Source organism: Hyperolius riggenbachi, chromosome 4 (assembly GCF_040937935.1).
Source record: "Hyperolius riggenbachi isolate aHypRig1 chromosome 4, aHypRig1.pri, whole genome shotgun sequence".
Taxonomy (NCBI): domain Eukaryota; kingdom Metazoa; phylum Chordata; class Amphibia; order Anura; family Hyperoliidae; genus Hyperolius; species Hyperolius riggenbachi.
In genome coordinates, this window is record NC_090649.1 from 157,390,581 (window position 1) to 157,409,172 (window position 18,592).

General features: G+C 43.2%; 1 protein-coding gene across 3 annotated transcripts in view; it reads right to left on the bottom strand.

Moving 5' to 3' along the window:
- The window catches only part of LEKR1 (leucine, glutamate and lysine rich 1), a 319,504-nt gene that overhangs the window by 237,717 nt on the left and 63,195 nt on the right, over positions 1–18,592 (bottom strand). For all 3 annotated transcript variants that reach the window (XM_068280847.1, XM_068280848.1, XM_068280846.1), the window contains exon 4: positions 15,147–15,266. In XM_068280847.1, coding sequence (XP_068136948.1) covers positions 15,147–15,266 — 120 coding nt within the window. The remainder of the gene's footprint in view (positions 1–15,146; positions 15,267–18,592) is intronic.

The window sequence follows — 18,592 nt, forward strand, 5'->3', positions numbered from 1 at the left end:
GGTAAGGGGAGGGAGGGAGCGCACAAAACGCTGGAGGGGGGCTTTGAGGAGCCCCCCCCCCCGCTACCCACTAATGGCCGGCGGCGATCAGACCCCCCCCAGCAGGACATCCCCCTAGTGGGGAAAAAAGGGGGGGTAGTCTGATCGCCCTGCTGCACTGCTGATCGGTGCTGCGGGCTGTAGAGCCCACGCAGCACCGATTAGTGAAAATTCCCCTGGTCGGCAAGTGGTTAAATGAAAACTGGAGAAACGAAAAAACGATTGCACTTAACAAACAGTTGACACAGATCTTCTTACGTCAGTGATCTGCGACATCGGCACAAATTCACTAAATGTTAGTAAGATTGCTGTGCGCAAAAAAGGGCACAGTAATTCTACCTGTATTTATGCCATCAACATAACATGCAATTTGCACATACCGCAACTTGCACTATGTACACAATGCACACATTGCTTCTATAATGTGCATTACGTTATTTGAGTAACACGCAACACAGAAATAACACGCGTGTTGTATACATAACACGAGCTGCACTGTGTGCAAATACCTACAGTGGAGGAAATAATTATTTGACCCCTCACTGATTTTGTAAGTTTGTCCAATGACAAAGAAATGAAAAGTCTCAGAACAGTATCATTTCAATTGTAGGTTTATTTTAACAGTGGCAGATAGCACATCAAAAGGAAAATTGAAAAAATAACCTTAAATAAAAGATAGCAACTGATTTGCATTTCATTGAGTGAAATAAGTTTTTGAACCTTCTAATAATAAAAGACTTAATACTTAGTGGAAAAACCCTTGTTTGCAAGCACAGAGGTCAAACGTTTCTTGTAATTGATGTCCAAGTTTGCACACATTTTAGGAGGAATGTTGGTCCACTCCTCTTTGCAGATCATCTCTAAATCCCTAAGGTTTCGAGGCTGTCTCTGTGCAACTCTGAGCTTGAGCTCCCTCCATAGGTTTTCTATTGGATTAAGGTCCGGAGACTGACTAGGCCACTCCATGACCTTAATGTGCTTCTTCTTGAGCCACTCCTTTGTTGCCTTTGCTGTATGTTTTGGGTCATTGTCGTCCTGGAACACCCATCCACGACCCATTTTCAGTTTCCTGGCAGAGGGAAGGAGGTTGTCGTTCAGGATTTCACGATACATGGCTCCGTCCATTTTCCCATTAATGCGATTAAGTTGTCCTGTGCCCTTAGCAGAAAAACACCCCCAAAGCAAAATGTTTCCACCCCCATGCTTGACGGTGGGGACGGTGTTTTGGGGGTCATAGGCAGCATTTTTCTTCCTCCAAACACAGCGAGTTGAGTTAATGCCAAAGAGCTCTATTTTGGTCTCATCAGACCACAGCACCTTCTCCCAGTCACTCACAGAATCATTCAGGTGTTCATTGGCAAACTTCAGACGGGCCTGCACATGTGCCTTCTTGAGCAGGGGGACCTTGCGAGCCCTGCAGGATTTTAATCCATTGCGGTGTAATGTGTTTCCAATGGTTTTCTTGGTGACTGTGGTCCCTGCTAATTTGAGGTCATTCACTAACTCCTCCCGTGTAGTTCTAGGATGCTTTTTCACCTTTCTCAGAACCATTGACACCCCACGAGGTGAGATCTTGCGTGCAGCCCCAGAGCGAGGTCGATTGATGGTCATTTTGTGCTCCTTTTATTTTCGAACAATCGCACCAACAGTTGTCACCTTCTCTCCCAGCTTCTTGCTAATGGTTTTGTAGCCCATTCCAGCCTTGTGCAGGTCTACAATTTTGTCTCTGACATCCTTGGACAGCTCTTTGGTCTTTCCCATGTTGGAGAGTTTGGAGTCTGCTTGATTGATTGATTCTGTGGACAGGTGTCTTTTATACAAGTGACTAGTTAAGACAGGTGTCCTTAACGAGGGTGACTAATTGAGTAGAAGTGTCTAACCACTCTGTGGGAGCCAGAACTCTTAATGGTTGGTAGGGGTTCAAAAACTTATTTCACTCAATGAAATGCAAATCAGTTGCTATCTTTTATTTAAGGTTATTTTTTCGATTTTCCTTTAGATTTGCTATCTGCCACTGTTAAAATAAACCTACCATTGAAATGATACTGTTTTGAGACTTTTCATTTCTTTGTCATTGGACAAACTTACAAAATCAGTGAGGGGTCAAATAATTATTTCCTCCACTGTATGTCATTCTGAGAGGGCTTCTTTGTGATGCTTCCTATGTGAAGGCCAATACACCAATACACTGGTTCAACAGCACTTTGATATTGCAATTCATTTGGTTCCCCTGACTAAACTGCTGTTAAACCGAATTTGCATAGCTAACGTAAAATAAGAGACAAATTGACCGTAGATTCAACATCAGACAAAGCAAAACAAAACCTTTTCTGTGATTTGCCTTTAAGCATGTATTATCAATTGATTTTACATGAAAAATACACGACTGAAGTGTCCTTCAATTATATTGATAAAATTGTCTAACTCCAAAAAAAAATTATATTGATAAAATTGTCTAACTCCCAAAAAAAAAAAAAATAATAACTAGTGTGTGGCCACTTTTTCAGAAATCAACTAAAACGAAAGCATTTACAAATTATATTAGGATATAAATATCAATAAAAAATTGATTGGCCATGCTTTTTCTTGCCCGATGAATGCTGGTGAAAGTGGTATATGATCGTGGTTCCCATAGCTTTGTACTTCATTGGGCAGTATACAAAGTTTGCAGTTAAGGTGTTACAATGGATATTAGACCATAATATACTTCTCAGACAGCACACCTCTCTTGCATCCGTTGGTCGTGTCCGGTCTAGTTTGTGTGGCTAGCACTGACTTGTAGAATCCAAAGCATAGACGTGACCAGCACTGGCCGACTCAAGAAGCCAGTTTATTCACTTGTAAGATGTGAACAACAGTCTGGACATCCGACAGCAATCAGGATGCAGCTATACCTCATAAAGTATAAATAGCTCTTGCTGCATGCATTAGGCCAAAGACACCATTCATAATCAGGTCATGCCTCCATTGCAGCCTGGTCTGCCCACACAACGGACTGTCGCCATTTTGAATGGGTAAACCATTCTTTGTCAAGTGATAGCATCCATTTATCCATCCATGCTATCACTTGACAAAGAACAGTTTACCTGGTCGAACGGCGACAGTCCATTGTGTGAGCAGACCAGGCTGCAATGGAGGCATCAGCTATTTATACTTTATGAGGTATAGTTACATCCTGATTGCTGTCGGATGTCCAGGCTGTTGTTCACATCTTACAAGTGAATAAATCTGCTTCTTGAATCGGCCAGTGCTGGTCACGTCTATGCTTTGAAATGATATTAGACAATATTTATGCTAATATCTACTGGTTCAGTGTGTCAGACCAGGTAAACAGTAAGGTATTGACTGTTCACCTGATCTATCCCAAAGTGTATAGTGCCTGGGTGCCCAATAGGTCGATCGCAACTGCCTGTTGGGTATATCGCGGCCTCCTGGCCGCGTCCCAGCAAAAGTTGCCCCCAGCAGCTGTATTATCGCGCTGTGTGGCCGCGTCTCATCACATTCTGCTGCTGCTGCTCTCGGCCCTCCCTTCCCCTTCAGCGACGCATGAACCCTCCCCATCCCTTTCCTGATTGGCCGAGAGCAGTGCAGGCAGCAGAAAGTGATGGGACGCTTGCTATCCATATCGCCCGCCGGACTGAACTCCCGCTTTCTTGGCTGCCGATCTGGAGCTCGGTAAGTGATTACTTTGCATCTACATTTAGCTACCTAAGCTGGGCACCTACATTTAGCTACCTATGCTGGGCACCTACATTTAGCTACCTATGCTGTGCATCTACTTTTAGCTACCTATGCTGGGCACCTACATTTAGCTACCTATGCTGTGCATCTACTTTTAGCTACCTATGCTGGGCACCTACATTTAGCTACCTATGCTGGGCACCTACATTTAGCTACCTAAGCTGGGCACCTACATTTAGCTACCTATGCTGGGCACCTACATTTAGCTACCTATGCCGGGCACCTACTTTTAGCTACCTATGCTGGGCACCTACTTTTATCTACCTATGCTGCGCACCTACTTTTAGCTACCTATGCTGGGCACCTACATTTAGCTACCTATGCTGTTAGCTACCTATGCTGAGCATCTATTTTTAGCTACCTATGCTGGGCACCTACATTTAGCTACCTATGCTGGGCACCTACATTTAGCAACCTATGCTGGGCACCTACTTTTAGCTACCCATGCTGGGCACCTACATTTAGCTACCTATGCTGGGCACCTACATTTAGCTACCTATGCTGGGCACCTACATTTAGCTATCTATGCTGGGCACCTACATTTAACCACCTATGCTGGGCACCTACACTTAACTACCTATGCTGGGCACCTACATTTAGCTACCTATGCGGGGCTCCTGCATTTAGCTACCTATGCAGGGCATCTACACCTAACTACCTATGCTGGGCACCTATACTTAGCTACCTGTACTGGTAGATCTCTTGGTCGCGACAAATTTCCAAGTAGCTCGCAAGCCAAAAAAGTGTGGGCACCCCTGGTATAGTGTATGGCTAGCTTAATTTGCATGCTGGGAGGGTGGCTTCAACAGACTCCAGGAACAACATCAAAGTTCTTAGTTCAGAGGTGTGTGGTGCTTGGAACAGCTTAAATACTGCACAGAACCTTCAAGATACCATCCCTCTGGTAGAGATACTGAACTTGCAGAATACAAACACTACATATACGAGTGATAGAGGTGTGTGTGTGTGCGTGCGTGTGTATGTGTTTATCTAAAGTAAATTATGTATTTTACATGGATATAATTTAACCCCATGAGGACCACAGGCTTACACCCCCCCTAGAGACCAGGCTATTTTTTACAATTCAGCACACTGCAGCTTTAATAGTTTATAGCACAGCCATACAACTTAACAACCAAATGAATCGTGCCTCCTTTTCTGCCCATCAACAGAGCTTTCTGTTGGTGGTATCTGATTGCTGCTACATTTGTTTGTTTGTTTTTATTAATTTGAGTGATTTAAAAAAAATTATTTTTTAAATTATACCTCCCTCCTTCACTCCCTCCGAGATACAGTACTGTGATCACCTCTATGAGAGGGATTGCGTTGTGAGCCACTCCAGGAGCCAGCCAAGTGACAGGGCTGTCCCCAGTACAGCGCTGAGCTAGATCGCAGCGATGTACAAAAGAAAATAGACCTTTTTTGTCCCATAACAGCCTGCCAGCTCTGATCGCAGCAGCGGGGTTGTGCATGCATAAGCACACGCGATTCCTGCTATTCTCTGCCTACAGGATCTGATGCCAATCGGCGTTAGGCGGTCCTGTAGCTGACACCCTCCCACCACCAGTGGGCGTTAGGTGGTCGAGAGAGGGTTAAAGTGAAACTTAAGTGATGAGATCAACAATTGTATCTATCCTCCTACAAAGTATTTTATGGCTGTAATTCCTTATCAGTAGTCCCACTGGCTCCCGACTGGAGAAAAACATACCTAAATATAACTGAATATTAAGAAGAAAAGCATCACAGCATAAATGCTTGTGTGCTTAGCACTGTACATACACACGTCTATCTCATTGTGTCACATGTCACTTAAGGGTCCCTTTAATTTCAAGGCCAACATGAAAAAAAAGGACAATCTGGAAGTGCTGGAAATGCAAGGCTCATGTCATAAAGAAAGAGAACCGAGAGCCCAATATGGTGCAGTAAGTCAAGGCAAATGGTATGTTGTGAAAGAGTAAAATTATATACTCACAAACCAGGGTTACCTCCAGGCAACCACTGTATAGGCAGGTGAGGAGATTGGCCTGTCCCCACTCAGGGCTAAGAAGTCGCTCTCTGTAGACGTTAAGAAAAAAGGGGTATCCCCCTCCACCAAGGGTGGATATATACTTTGTTATGAATTGAACAGAGGTGCCAAAAGGACAAAAACAATATTTAAAATGTTTAAAAATTGCTTAGGAGGCAGTGGTGGACTTACCTCCCTCAAGCAGACACAAGAATGCTGTGCTTATTCAGCAAGGTAAATTTAATGTTACACTCCAGGGGTTTAGTACACCGCGTTTCGCAGGTCTACACCCGCTGCATCAGGCAGTGAAAGTAGGAGTACACAGCAGCGTAATGTCTACACCTGAGTGAGTTACACCTGGCGCCACCACTGCCTCCTAAGCAATTTTTAAACATTTTAAATATTGTTTTTATCCTTTTGGCGCCTCTGTTCAATTCATAACACAAGGCTCATGTCATGCACATTTATGTAAGTCAGAGTTTCTCAACAGTATTATAGTATGCACTCCATTATGTAAACTAATGTTTGCCAAGTATCCAGAGTATGGGTAATATTATTTCAATTACTTGCCATGTACATATTTTCTAGACATGCTTCCTAATTGTGTATAAACCTCCCTTAGGCCTCTTGCGCACTACATGCAATTCCGATTTAGAGTTTTAATCGATTTTCACATGCGATTCCTTTTTTCGATTTTTAATCGGTACTGCATGCTGCGTTTTTTCTGCATTTTTCTTTTGTTAGCATCCAGGCAAAATCGGAAGCGCAAATCGGATTTGCAGTGTGCAGGGGGCCTTTAATTCACTACACAATACTTCATTCAGGTAGTTTATAGATCATTTTTTTCATCCAAAGCATGTATAAATGAATTTGCTGACCCCAGTACAAGTACCCACTGGAGGACATCTACCACAGGTTAAAAAACTAGAATGTCTGCATCATAAACGACATAAAATGTTTACTTACTTATCCACATAAAAAACCCTTTTGATGGAGGTATAAAATTTGAGAAAAAACACAAAGGGACACCGAGAGCCCAATATAGTGTAGTATGTATGGATTCAAGGGAGGGGTAATGAAAGGTAAGTAAGGTATACTCACAAACCAGGGTTACCACATAGGCAACCACTGTATAGGCAGGTGGGGAGATTAAACCTGTCCCCACTCAGGATTAAGAAGTCGCTCTCTGCAGATAGGAAGAAACGTAAGACGTTTTCCGCCCTTTCACCAGGGTGGATAGATAATTGATGCAAGTGAACAGAGGCACCAATAGGATAAAACAATAAGATACAAGTTTTAAAACAATGACGTGGCAGAGGTGGATATCTAGCCACTCCAAAGGACACTCCAATACAAAAGTGTTAAAGGGTATAACACAAACAAAAATGTATTCATACACTCCACAGTTTCACAACGCGTTGCGCATGTGTAACCCCACTTCTTCAGGCAATTCAGATAGGAGTATATAGCTGTAGGACAGAGAGAGCTATACATCAGACATAGCCTATGTTGCATATAAGCCAAAAGTGTGTTACACAGTGTAATCAGTATTTAAATGCATTTTAGTCAACATCTGGTTATAACATAATAGACATCCACAAGCACACGATGTCAGAGTAAACGTATACCAATGCAGCACCTGGCAGTTAGCTAGTACACAATTGAAGCCGAGAAAAACCTATCTATGTTGTCCACCGTATAAAGTAAAGAGCATCACAGTATTCTTAACATGACATAACAGTGATACTAGCAATAAAGTCATGGATATGGTTGTGTTATATACCTAAAGAGTGATCACTGAAAGGCGGTATTAGGTGTGTCTAATTAAAGTAATAGATGTAGGGCAAAGGTCAGTAGGTACGGTAAAAGCAGGGAAAAGTTGGGAACAATTCGTGGGTGAGGCTGAGTGCAGAGGGTGTTGGCCAGATATAAGATAGTGGAGAAAAAGTTAGGGGCGCATGGTGGGCTAGTAAAATGTATTATTATTATTTAGTATTTACAGTGGAGGAAATAATTATTTGACCCCTCACTGATTTTGTAAGTTTGTCCAATGACAAAGAAATGAAAAGTCTCAGAACAGTATCATTTCAATGGTAGGTTTATTTTAACAGTGGCAGATAGCACATCAAAAGGAAAATCGAAAAAATAACCTTAACCTCCTTGGCGGTAATCCCGAGCTGAGCTCGGGGTATGCCGCCGGAGGTCGCCGCTCAGGCCCTGCTGGGCCGATTTGCATTCTGCAAAAAGCAGCACACGCAGCCAGCACTTTGCCAGCCGCGTGTGCTGCCCGATCGCCGCCGCTCCGCGGCGATCCGCCGCGTGCAGCGGCGAAAGAGGGTCCCCCCAGCCGCCCGAGCCCAGCGCAGCCGGAACAAACAGTTCCGGCCGGCGCTAGGGGCTGGATCGGGCGGCTCTGACGTCAGGACGTCGACTGACGTCCATGACGTCACTCCGCTCGTCGCCATGGCGACGAGGAAAGCGAAACAAGATAGGCCGCTCATTGCGGCCTATCTTGTTACTTTCGATTGCCGGAGGCGATCGAAAGTACGCTTCCGGAGCGCCCTCTAGTGGGCTTTCATGCAGCCAACTTTCAGTTGGCTGCATGAAATATTTTTTTTTTTATTTAAAAAAAACCCCATTTCAGCCTCCCTGGCAAAATAAATAAACCGCCAGGGAGGTTAAATAAAAGATAGCAACTAATTTGCATTTCATTGAGTGAAATAAGTTTTTGAACCCCTACCAACCATTAAGAGTTCTGGCTCCCACAGAGTGGTTAGACACTTCTACTCAATTAGTCACCCTCATTAAGACACCTGTCTTAACTAGTCACCTGTATAAAAGACACCTGTCCACAGAATCAATCAAGCAGACTCCAAACTCTCCAACATGGGAAAGATCAAAGAGCTGTCCAAGGATGTCAGAGACAAAATTGTAGACCTGCACAAGGCTGGAATGGGCTACAAAACCATTAGCAAGAAGCTGGGAGAGAAGGTGACAACTGTTGGTGCGATTGTTCAAAAATGGAAGGAGCACAAAATGACCATCAATCGACCTCGCTCTGGGGCTTCACGCAAGATCTCACCTCGTGGGGTGTCAATGGTTCTGAGAAAGGTGAAAAAGCACCCTAGAACTACACGGGAGGAGTTAGTGAATGACCTCAAATTAGCAGGGACCACAGTCACCAAGAAAACCATTGGAAACACATTACACCGCAATGGATTAAAATCCTGCAGGGCTCGCAAGGTCCCCCTGCTCAAGTAGGCACATGTGCAGGCCCGTCTGAAGTTTGCCAATGAACACCTGAATGATTCTGTGAGTGACTGAGAGAAGGTGCTGTGGTCTGATGAGACCAAAATAGAGCTCTTTGGCATTAACTCAACTCGCTGTGTTTGGAGGAAGAAAAATGCTGCCTATGACCCCCAAAATACCGTCCCCACCGTGACCCCCAAAATTGATCGAAATCAATCGCAAATCGATCGATTTGCTGATTTAAAAGAATCGATTTCTGATCGAAGGCTGAAATCGGCCAGTGTATGGGCCCCTATACTCACTTTTGTGAGATCCTGTAACAGATTACACGGACCACAGCACACAACTATCAACTCAGATTTCAGGAGTGCATGTGATAGTTTTCTAAGCAAACACATGAAAGGTTCTGATTAGTTCTGCACACAATGTAATAAAGCTGTACCACTACCAAGATCACATAATATTTCACAGTAATGGAAACGGTGGTGATTGCTGATTATCAAATGTTAGACGTGTCGGGAAGCTCAAACTGCAAACATCTGCCAGACTGTGACCTGCGTACAATTAGGATGGGATGAAACCGTGCATTAGAAAAATAATGAAAATGTAACTCCAAAATAGCAGAGGATTTACACAGCTGAAATAGGATTTAACCCTTTCCCTGCCAGCCGATTTGTCCTAACCGCGAACATCTACTGCCAAGCAGTTTTTAGACATTTTGCACTCATTAGGTTTACTTAGAATTTCTGTCAAGAAAACCTACATGAAATAGGACATACTATATATGTTTTTTTCCGTAATGAATGGACTTGAACACTGAAACAAAGTTTTGTACTTTTTTTTGGAGATATAACAACATTTTTGAATGAAATATGTAAAAAAAAATGGAAAATTAAAAATAAAATATTTTTCTGTTGTGTTTTGTTTTCAAAGAAGAGTTACATTTACTGACAAAAATGTTACTGTTTGTAATATATATACAGTGCGTGTGTGCGTATGTATTATATGTATGTATGTATGTGTCTATTATATGTGCATACGAGAGGATTCGCCGCCAGGAGACTTGGGCGCAGGATACAGCCGGTATGGCTTATCCTGCTGCTGCACAAGTCCCGGCGGAGTTAATTACTATTTCCCGTCTAGGTCCACGTGGATGGCGGGGAATGATGTCATTCTGCTTCCAGCTATTGCTGGAGGCCGAATTACAGTGTTTTAAAGAGACACTGAAGCGAAAAAAAAAACTATGATATTATGATTTGTATGTGTAGTACAGCTAAGAAATAAAACATTAAAGAGACTCCGTAACAAAAATTGCATCCTGTTTTTTATCATCCTACAAGTTCCAAAAGCTATTCTAATGTGTTCTGGCTTACTGCAGCACTTTGTACTATCACAGTCTCTGTAATAAATCAACTTATCTCTCTCCTGTCAGACTTGTCAGCCTGTGTCTGGAAGGCTGCCAAGTTCTTCAGTGTTGTGGTTCTGCTATGAACTCCCTGTTCCAGGCCCCTCTATGCACACTGCCTGTGTGTTATTTAGATTAGAGCAGCTTCTCTCTTCTCTCTTATCTTTTACAAGCTGGATAAATCGTCCTCTGAGCTGGCTGGGCTTTCACATACTGAAGAATTACAGACAAGGGCAAAGCTGTTTGCAGGAAGAAAAGAGCAGCCTGACACTTCAGTGCATGAGAGATGCAGGGGGAAAGAAACACACAAATGATCTCTTGAGATTCAAAAGGAAGGCTGTATACAGCCTGCTTGTGTATGGATGTATTTTCTATGTGTGGACATACTGTACATCAACCTACTTCCTGTTTTGGTGGCCATTTTGTTTGTTTATAAACAAACTTTTTAAAACTGTTTTTAACCACTTTTAATGCGGCGGGGAGCGGCGAAATTGTGACAGAGGGTAATAGGAGATGTCCCCTAACGCACTGGTATGTTTACTTTTGTGTGATTTTAACAATACAGATTCTCTTTAAGATCAGATACATCAGTCTAATTGTTTCCAGTACAGGAAGAGTTAAGAAACTCCAGTTGTTATCTCTATACAAAAAAGCCATTATCTCTACCACTTTCAAAGTCCTGGAGAGGGCTGTTTTCTGACTTTTATTATCTCAACTGTTAGTTAACTATTTACTTTTCCTCTGGCAGAGGAGAGGTCATTAGTTCTTGAGTGTTGTGTAATCTGCACATATTAGAGAATGATGCAATGTTAGAAAAAACACCATATACCTGAAAATAACAATATGAGAATATTTTCTTTGCTGCTAATCTTCTAGTAATTATTCATAGTACACAACCAATTCATTATATCATATATTTTTTTTCGCTTCAGTGTCTCTTTAAAAGCAACTTCAGCTCCGTCTTCTGATGGCGCCAAAGTTACTCACTGTGTGCCGCTATAGCCGTAATTCCTATTATGGTCTATGGTGGTGCCGGCTGCACAGAATTATTAGGCAAATGAGTATTTTGACCACATCATCCTCTTTATGCATGTTGTCTTACTCCAAGCTGTATAGGCTCGAAAGCCTAGCCTACTACCAATTAAGCATATTAGGTGATGTGCATCTCTGTAATGAGAAGGGGTGTGGTCTAATGACATTAACACCCTATATCAGGTGTGCATAATTATTAGGCAACTTCCTTTCCTTTGGCAAAATGGGTCAAAAGAAGGACTTGACAGGCTCAGAAAAGTCAAAAATAGTGCGATATCTTGCAGAGGGATGCAGCACTCTTAAAATTGCAAAGCTTCTGAAGCGTGATCATCGAACAATCAAGCGTTTCATTCAAAATAGTCAACAGGGTCGCAAGAAGCGTGTGGAAAAACCAAGGTGCAAAATAACTGCCCATGAACTGAGAAAAGTCAAGCGTGCAGCTGCCAAGATGCCACTTGCCACCAGTTTGGCCATATTTCAGAGCTGCAACATCACTGGAGTGCCCAAAAGCACAAGGTGTGCAATACTCAGAGACATGGCCAAGGTAAGACAGGCTGAAAGACGACCACCACTGAACAAGACACACAGGCTGAAACATCAAGACTGGGCCAAGAAATATCTCAAGACTGATTTTTCTAAGGTTTTATGGACTGATGAAATGAGAGTGAGTCTTGATGGGCCAGATGGATGGGCCCGTGGCTGCATTGGTAAAGGGCAGAGAGCTCCAGTCCGACTCAGACGCCAGCAAGGTGGAGGTGGAGTACTGGTTTGGGCTGGTATCATCAAAGATGAGCTTGTGGGGCCTTTTCGGGTTGAGGATGGAGTCAAGCTCAACTCCCAGTCCTACTGCCAGTTTCTGGAAGACACCTTCTTCAAGCAGTGGTACAGGAAGAAGTCTGCATCCTTCAAGAAAAACATGATTTTCATGCAGGACAATGCTCCATCACACGCGTCCAAGTACTCCACAGCGTGGCTGGCAAGAAAGGGTATAAAAGAAGAAAAACTAATAACATGGGCTCCTTGTTCCCCAGATCTGAACCCCATTGAGAACCTGTGGTCCATCATAAAATGTGAGATTTACAAGGAGGGAAAACAGTACACCTCTCTGAACAGGGAGGCTGTGGTTGCTGCTGCACGCAATGTTGATGGTGAACAGATCAAAACACTGACAGAATCCATGGATGGCAGGCTTTTGAGTGTCCGTGCAAAGAAAGGTGGCTATATTGGTCACTGATTTGTTTTTGTTTTGTTTTTGAATGTCAGAAATGTATATTTGTGAATGTTGAGATGTTATATTGGTTTCACTGGTAAAAAATAAATAATTGAAATGGGTATATATTTGTTTTTTGTTAAGTTTCCTAATAATTATGCACAGTAATAGTCACCTGCACACACAGATATCCCCCTAAAATAGCTAAAACTAAAAACAAACTAAAAACTACTTTCAAAAATATTCAGCTTTGATATTAATTAGTTTTTTGGGTTCATTGAGAACATGGTTGTTGTTCAAAAGAAAATGATTCCTCAAAAATACAACTTGCCTAATAATTCTGCACTCCCTGTATACATACATACAGTGGTTTGCAAAAGTATTCGGCCCCCTTGAAGTTTTCCACATGTCTCTACCAGCTTTGCACATCTAGAGACTGAAATCCTTGCCCATTCTTCCTTGCAAAACAGCTCCAGCTCAGTCATATTAGATGGACAGCGTTTGTGAACAGCAGCTTTCAGATCTTGCCACAGATTCTCGATTGGATTTAGATCTGGACTTTGACTGGGCCATTCTACCACATAGATATGTTTTGTTTTAAACCATTCCATTGTTGCCCTGGCTTTATGTTTAGGGTCGTTGTCCTGCTGGAAGGTGAACCTCCGCCCCAGTCTCAAGTCTTTTGCAGACTCCATGATGTTTTCTTCCATGATTTCCCTGTATTTGGCTCCATCCATCTTCCCATCAACTCTGACCAGCTTCCCTGCCTCTGCTGAAGAGAAGCACCCCCAGAGCATGATGCTGACACCACCATATTTGACAGTGGGGATGGTGTGTTCAGATTGATGTTCAGTGTTAGCTTTCCGCCCCACATAGCGTTTTGCATTTTGGCCAAAAAGTTCCATTTTGGTCTCATCTGACCAGAGCCCCTTCTTCCACATGTTTGCTGTGCCCCCCACATGGCTTGAGGAAAACTGCAAACAGGACTTCTTATGCTTTTCTGTTAACAATGGCTTTCTTCTTGACACTCTTCCATAAAGGCCAACTTTGTGCAATGCATGACTAATACTTGTCCTATGGACAGATTCCCCCACCTGAGCTGTAGATCTCTGCAGCTCGTCCAGAGTCACCATGGGCCTCTTGATTGCATTTCTGATTAGCACTCTCCTTGTTCGGCCTGTGAGTTTAGGTGGACGGCCTTGTCTTGGTAGGTTTACAGTTGTGCTATACTCCTTCCATTTCTGAATGATCGCTTGAATAGTGCTCCGTGGGCTGTTCAAGGCTTTGGTAATCTTTTTGTAACCTAAGCCTGCTTTAAATTTCTCAATAACCTTATCCCTGACCTGTCTGGTGTGTTCTTTGGACTTCATGGTGTTGTTGCTCCCAATATTCTCTTAGACAACCTCTGAAGCCGTCACAGAGCCGCTGTATTTGTACTGACATTAGATTACACACAGGTGCACTCTATTTAGTCATTAGCACTCATCAGGCAATGTCTATGGGCAACTGACTGCACTCAGACCAAAAGGGGCTAAATAATTACGCACACCCCACTTTGCAGTTATTTATTTGTAAAAAATGTTTGGAATCAAATATGATTTTCATTCCACTTCTCACGTGTACCGCACTTTGTATTGGTCTTTCATGTGAAATTGCAATAAAATTGATTCATGTTTGTGGCAGTAATGTGACAAAATGTGGAAAACTTCAAGGGGCCGAATACTTTTGCAAGCCACTGTATAATACACACACACTGTATATATAATGCACACCCATATACCCATATATATATTATTTCGGGAGCTCTGCTGCAAGAGGAATAACATTCTGTGCGATAGTAAATGTCACTTGTGTATAATTGAGAACAGAAACAGATCGGCAGTGAAATCTGAGGTATACACCCTGCAGCACGGCTTATAAAGCTCTGCTATAAACTTACAGGCTGCATGGAAAGCATTATGTGCTTTATATTGTGAATAATCTTTTTTTATTACAGTGGAATTACAATGTATTCTCAATTACTCGCACACGACATGCACATCTCATTATGACTTTCTATTCTTCATAAAGCGCCGGGGAATACTCAGCAGTTTGCCTTTAGGTTATATTTTTCCATGTTATGTTGAGCACATCAAATTTACGTTGTGGGATCTTTGAGCTCTGATCAATCACATTCCCATTAAGGCGGGTCAAGAGTTTTTCAACTTGAGTTGAACCCTGGAAGAGACTGGCGTTTCTGCAGATTAATGGTATACTATCACCCTGATTTCCAGAGGGTTTGCTATGGAAACGGTGATATGTGTGCATGGCATGACATACTCAGGAAAATCCATTCAGCCTACCACGCTATTCGTAAGTTTTATGGACTGAGTTTGCAGTGTGGACTCGCATGTTATACAGTCAAATACTAGAAAGAGCGTATAATTCATGTCACGCTACAAGACATGGTCAGGAGGTTTGCTTACCCCAGCAACCGCCTTTGTTCTTCTGCAGATCTTCTGGCTTGTTGACATGCCGCAAGCTCCTCAGCCAAGACATGAACTTCTTCTTCTTTTGCTTTCAGTTGCATCATGGCCATCTGCAGTCTGCAAAAACAACAAAACGTGGTTCATTAAAACTGGGACTCTGAACCAAGCCAACCTTTACCCTAGTTTGCAGTAGTAGAGCTATTTCAGTCACCTTATGAAACTGTTTAATTCTTCCTCATTTTCTGAACCTGGGAGAAGTGTTGGCCTGCAAATTAGCTAAACATCAGTCCAAGACATTCATACTAATTTGTTGTTTGGGTCCTTCTCACTTTAAAGTGACCCTGAAATAGCTTTAGGGAATATAACTGAACACATGATGATAGAATACATAACTAGAGGTTATGTTCGTGAAAACTGCATGCCTATATTTTCTGCAGTTCTAGAGATTGGAGCAGTTGTTGTGGAAGTCAAGTTAGTGGAGCTATTAAAGAGAAACCGTAGCCAAGAATTGAATTTCATCCCAATCAGTAGCTGATACCCCCTTTCCTATGAGAAATGTTTACCTTTTCACAAACGGACCATCAGCGGGCTCTGCATGGCTGATATTGTGGTGAAACCCCTCCCCACAGTGTGATGTCAGGACTATGGTTCTGACATCACACTGTGGGAGCCTTGTTGCATTATGGGAAAAACTAGCTGTTTCCAACTGCCAAAAAAGCAGCATCTTCTTCCACAGATGGCATCACCTGCCAGCAGTAAAAATGTCCCCATGTCAGAATGTAAATCAGGGAGAGGATAGATTTTACAATGGGCAAACACTGACTAAATCATTTACACTCACCTAAAGGATTATTAGGAACACCTGTTCAATTTCTCATTAATGCAGTTATCTAATCAACCAATCACATGGCAGTTGCTTCAATGCATTTAGGTGTGTGGTCCTGGTCAAGCCAATCTCCTGAACTCCATACTGATTGTCAGAATGGGAAAGAATGGTGATTTAAGCAATTTTGAGCGTGGCATAGTTGTTGGTGCCAGAGGGGCCAGTCTGAGTATTTCACAATCTGCTCAGTTACTGGGATTTTCACGCACAACCATTTCTAGGGTTTACAAAGAATGGTGTGAAAAGGGAAAAACATCCAGTATGCGGCAGTCCTATGGGCGAAAATGCTTTGTTGATGCTAGAGGTCAGAGGAGAATGGGCCGACTGATTCAAGCTGATAGAAGAGCAACATTGACTACAACCGAGGTATGCAGCAAAGCATTTGTGAAGCCACAACAGGCACAAGCTTGAGGCGGATGGGCTACAACAGCAGAAGACCCTACCGGGTACCACTCATCTCCACTACAAATAGGAAAAAGATGCTACAATTTGCACAAGCTCACCAAAATAGGACAGTTGAAGACTGGAAAAATATTGCCTGGTCTGCAATGCACCATGTCACAAAGCTCGAATCATTTCAAATTGGTTTCTTCAACATGACAATGAGTTCACTGTACTAAAATGGCCCCCACAGTCACCAGATCTCAACCCAATAGAGCATATTTGGGATGTGATGGAACAGGAGCTTTGTGCCCTGGATGTGCATCCCACAAATCTCCATCAACTGCAAGTTGCTATCCTATCAATATGGGCCAGCATTTCTAAAGAATGCTTTCAGCACCTTGTTTAATCAATGCCACACAGAATTAAGGCAGCTCTAAAGGGGAAAGGAGGTCAAACACTGTATTAGTATGGTGTTCCTTATAATCTTTTAGGTGAGTGTATACATCATTATTTTAAAAATGAAGCATTTTTTATTACATTATTTTCAACGAAGTTCCTCTTTAAGCTTCCCTGCTGGTCGGATCAGCCATCAGTCACGCTAAAGGACCAGTAGGAAGACTAGAAAGGTCAACGGGAAGGGCACTCCTGACATCCAGGGGAAGTCTGGAATGAGGTCTTGCATCCACAGACTACATCTCCTTGCATGCATTGTGGCAGGGGTGCACACAAGACACTGCTGGGAAAATCAAAATGCAGCACTGTGTATGCTCTCCATGGAGAAGATCGTGACTTCCATACAGACAGAAGGCTACAGGAGCAGCCCCTCTGTAGGTAAGTATTGTCATAATACCTGCCCTCCTATGGCACATTATATTAAGAGCCTCCATAATGGGCAGGTTTATTTATTTATTTATTTTGTTAAGGTGGCCATACACTGGTCGATGTGCCATTAGATCGACCAGCTGACAGATCCCTATCTGATCGAATCTGATCAGAGAGGGATCGTATGGCTGCCTTTACTGCAAACAGATTGTGAATCGATTTCAGCCTGAAACCGATTCACCATCTGCTGAGCTGCTCCTGCCGCCTGTCCCCCCCCCCCCTATACATTACGTGATGCTGGCTCCGGGTCCTCTTCTCCGCATTGCACGGCTCTGTTCCGGCTCCATCCCGGCGCTTCCTGTGTTACTCCGTGACCAGGAAGTTCAAATAGAGCGCCCTCTATTTGAACTTCCTGGTCACTGCAGTGACACAGGAAGCGCCGGGATGGATGGAGCCGGAACAGAGCGGTGCAGCGCGGAGAAGACGCCCGGGAGCCAGCCTCAGGTAATGTATACTTGATCGGATCGGCCGCTGCTAGCGACGCGCACTTTACCCGTGGGCGATCGAGGGTAATTTCCCGCACGGCGCGATCGACGGACCGATCCGATTTCGGGAGGAAATCGGATCGGCGGCTGCGTTTACCGCGAACGATTGGCAGCAGATTAGATCCCAGGATCGAATCTGCTGTCGAAACGGCCGCAAATCGAGCCAGTGTATGGCCTGCTTTATTCCCTGGTGCTCAACTGCCTTTAAAAACTGCAGGACAGAAAGCATTTGCTTCTCTGTGTAGCTTAAGCTATGGTAAGGAGACCAGAATTCTTAGAAGGTTCAAGGACATTAAAAAATGCTACACATATTCATGGACCAGACTTGGTATTTGAGGTGAACACAGCAAACTTAACACTTTAGTTGCTCTTGTAGTGAGAAGGAAGTGGAATATGGAAACTACTTTGGAATGGTGAAAAAATATACAACAATTTAAGTAAAGCGTTCATTTTGAATGCAATCATTGGCTCTATCCAAGAGATTGAGTAGGAAGTCCCAAGGAAACTTGTTACTTATATATATAAAAAATGTTAATTAACCACATAGAGGCAAGCCTCTGGATGGTCCAGATGCTTCCTGATCCATCTTGGAGGCCACAGCTGCTGTGCAGGGTCCCCCTAAACATATTTAATGAGAGTTTGTCAGATATGTTCCTAAGACCACTCTCCTGTCTGTTTACTTGCACAGCTGCTAAGAGGGGTCCCGGCCAGCAGCAGTGGGATCGAGAAGGACACTGAAAGCTGCTGGACCATCCAGAGGCTTCCTTCTATGTGGGAATCTATCTTTTTTTGTTTTTAAACTTACAGGT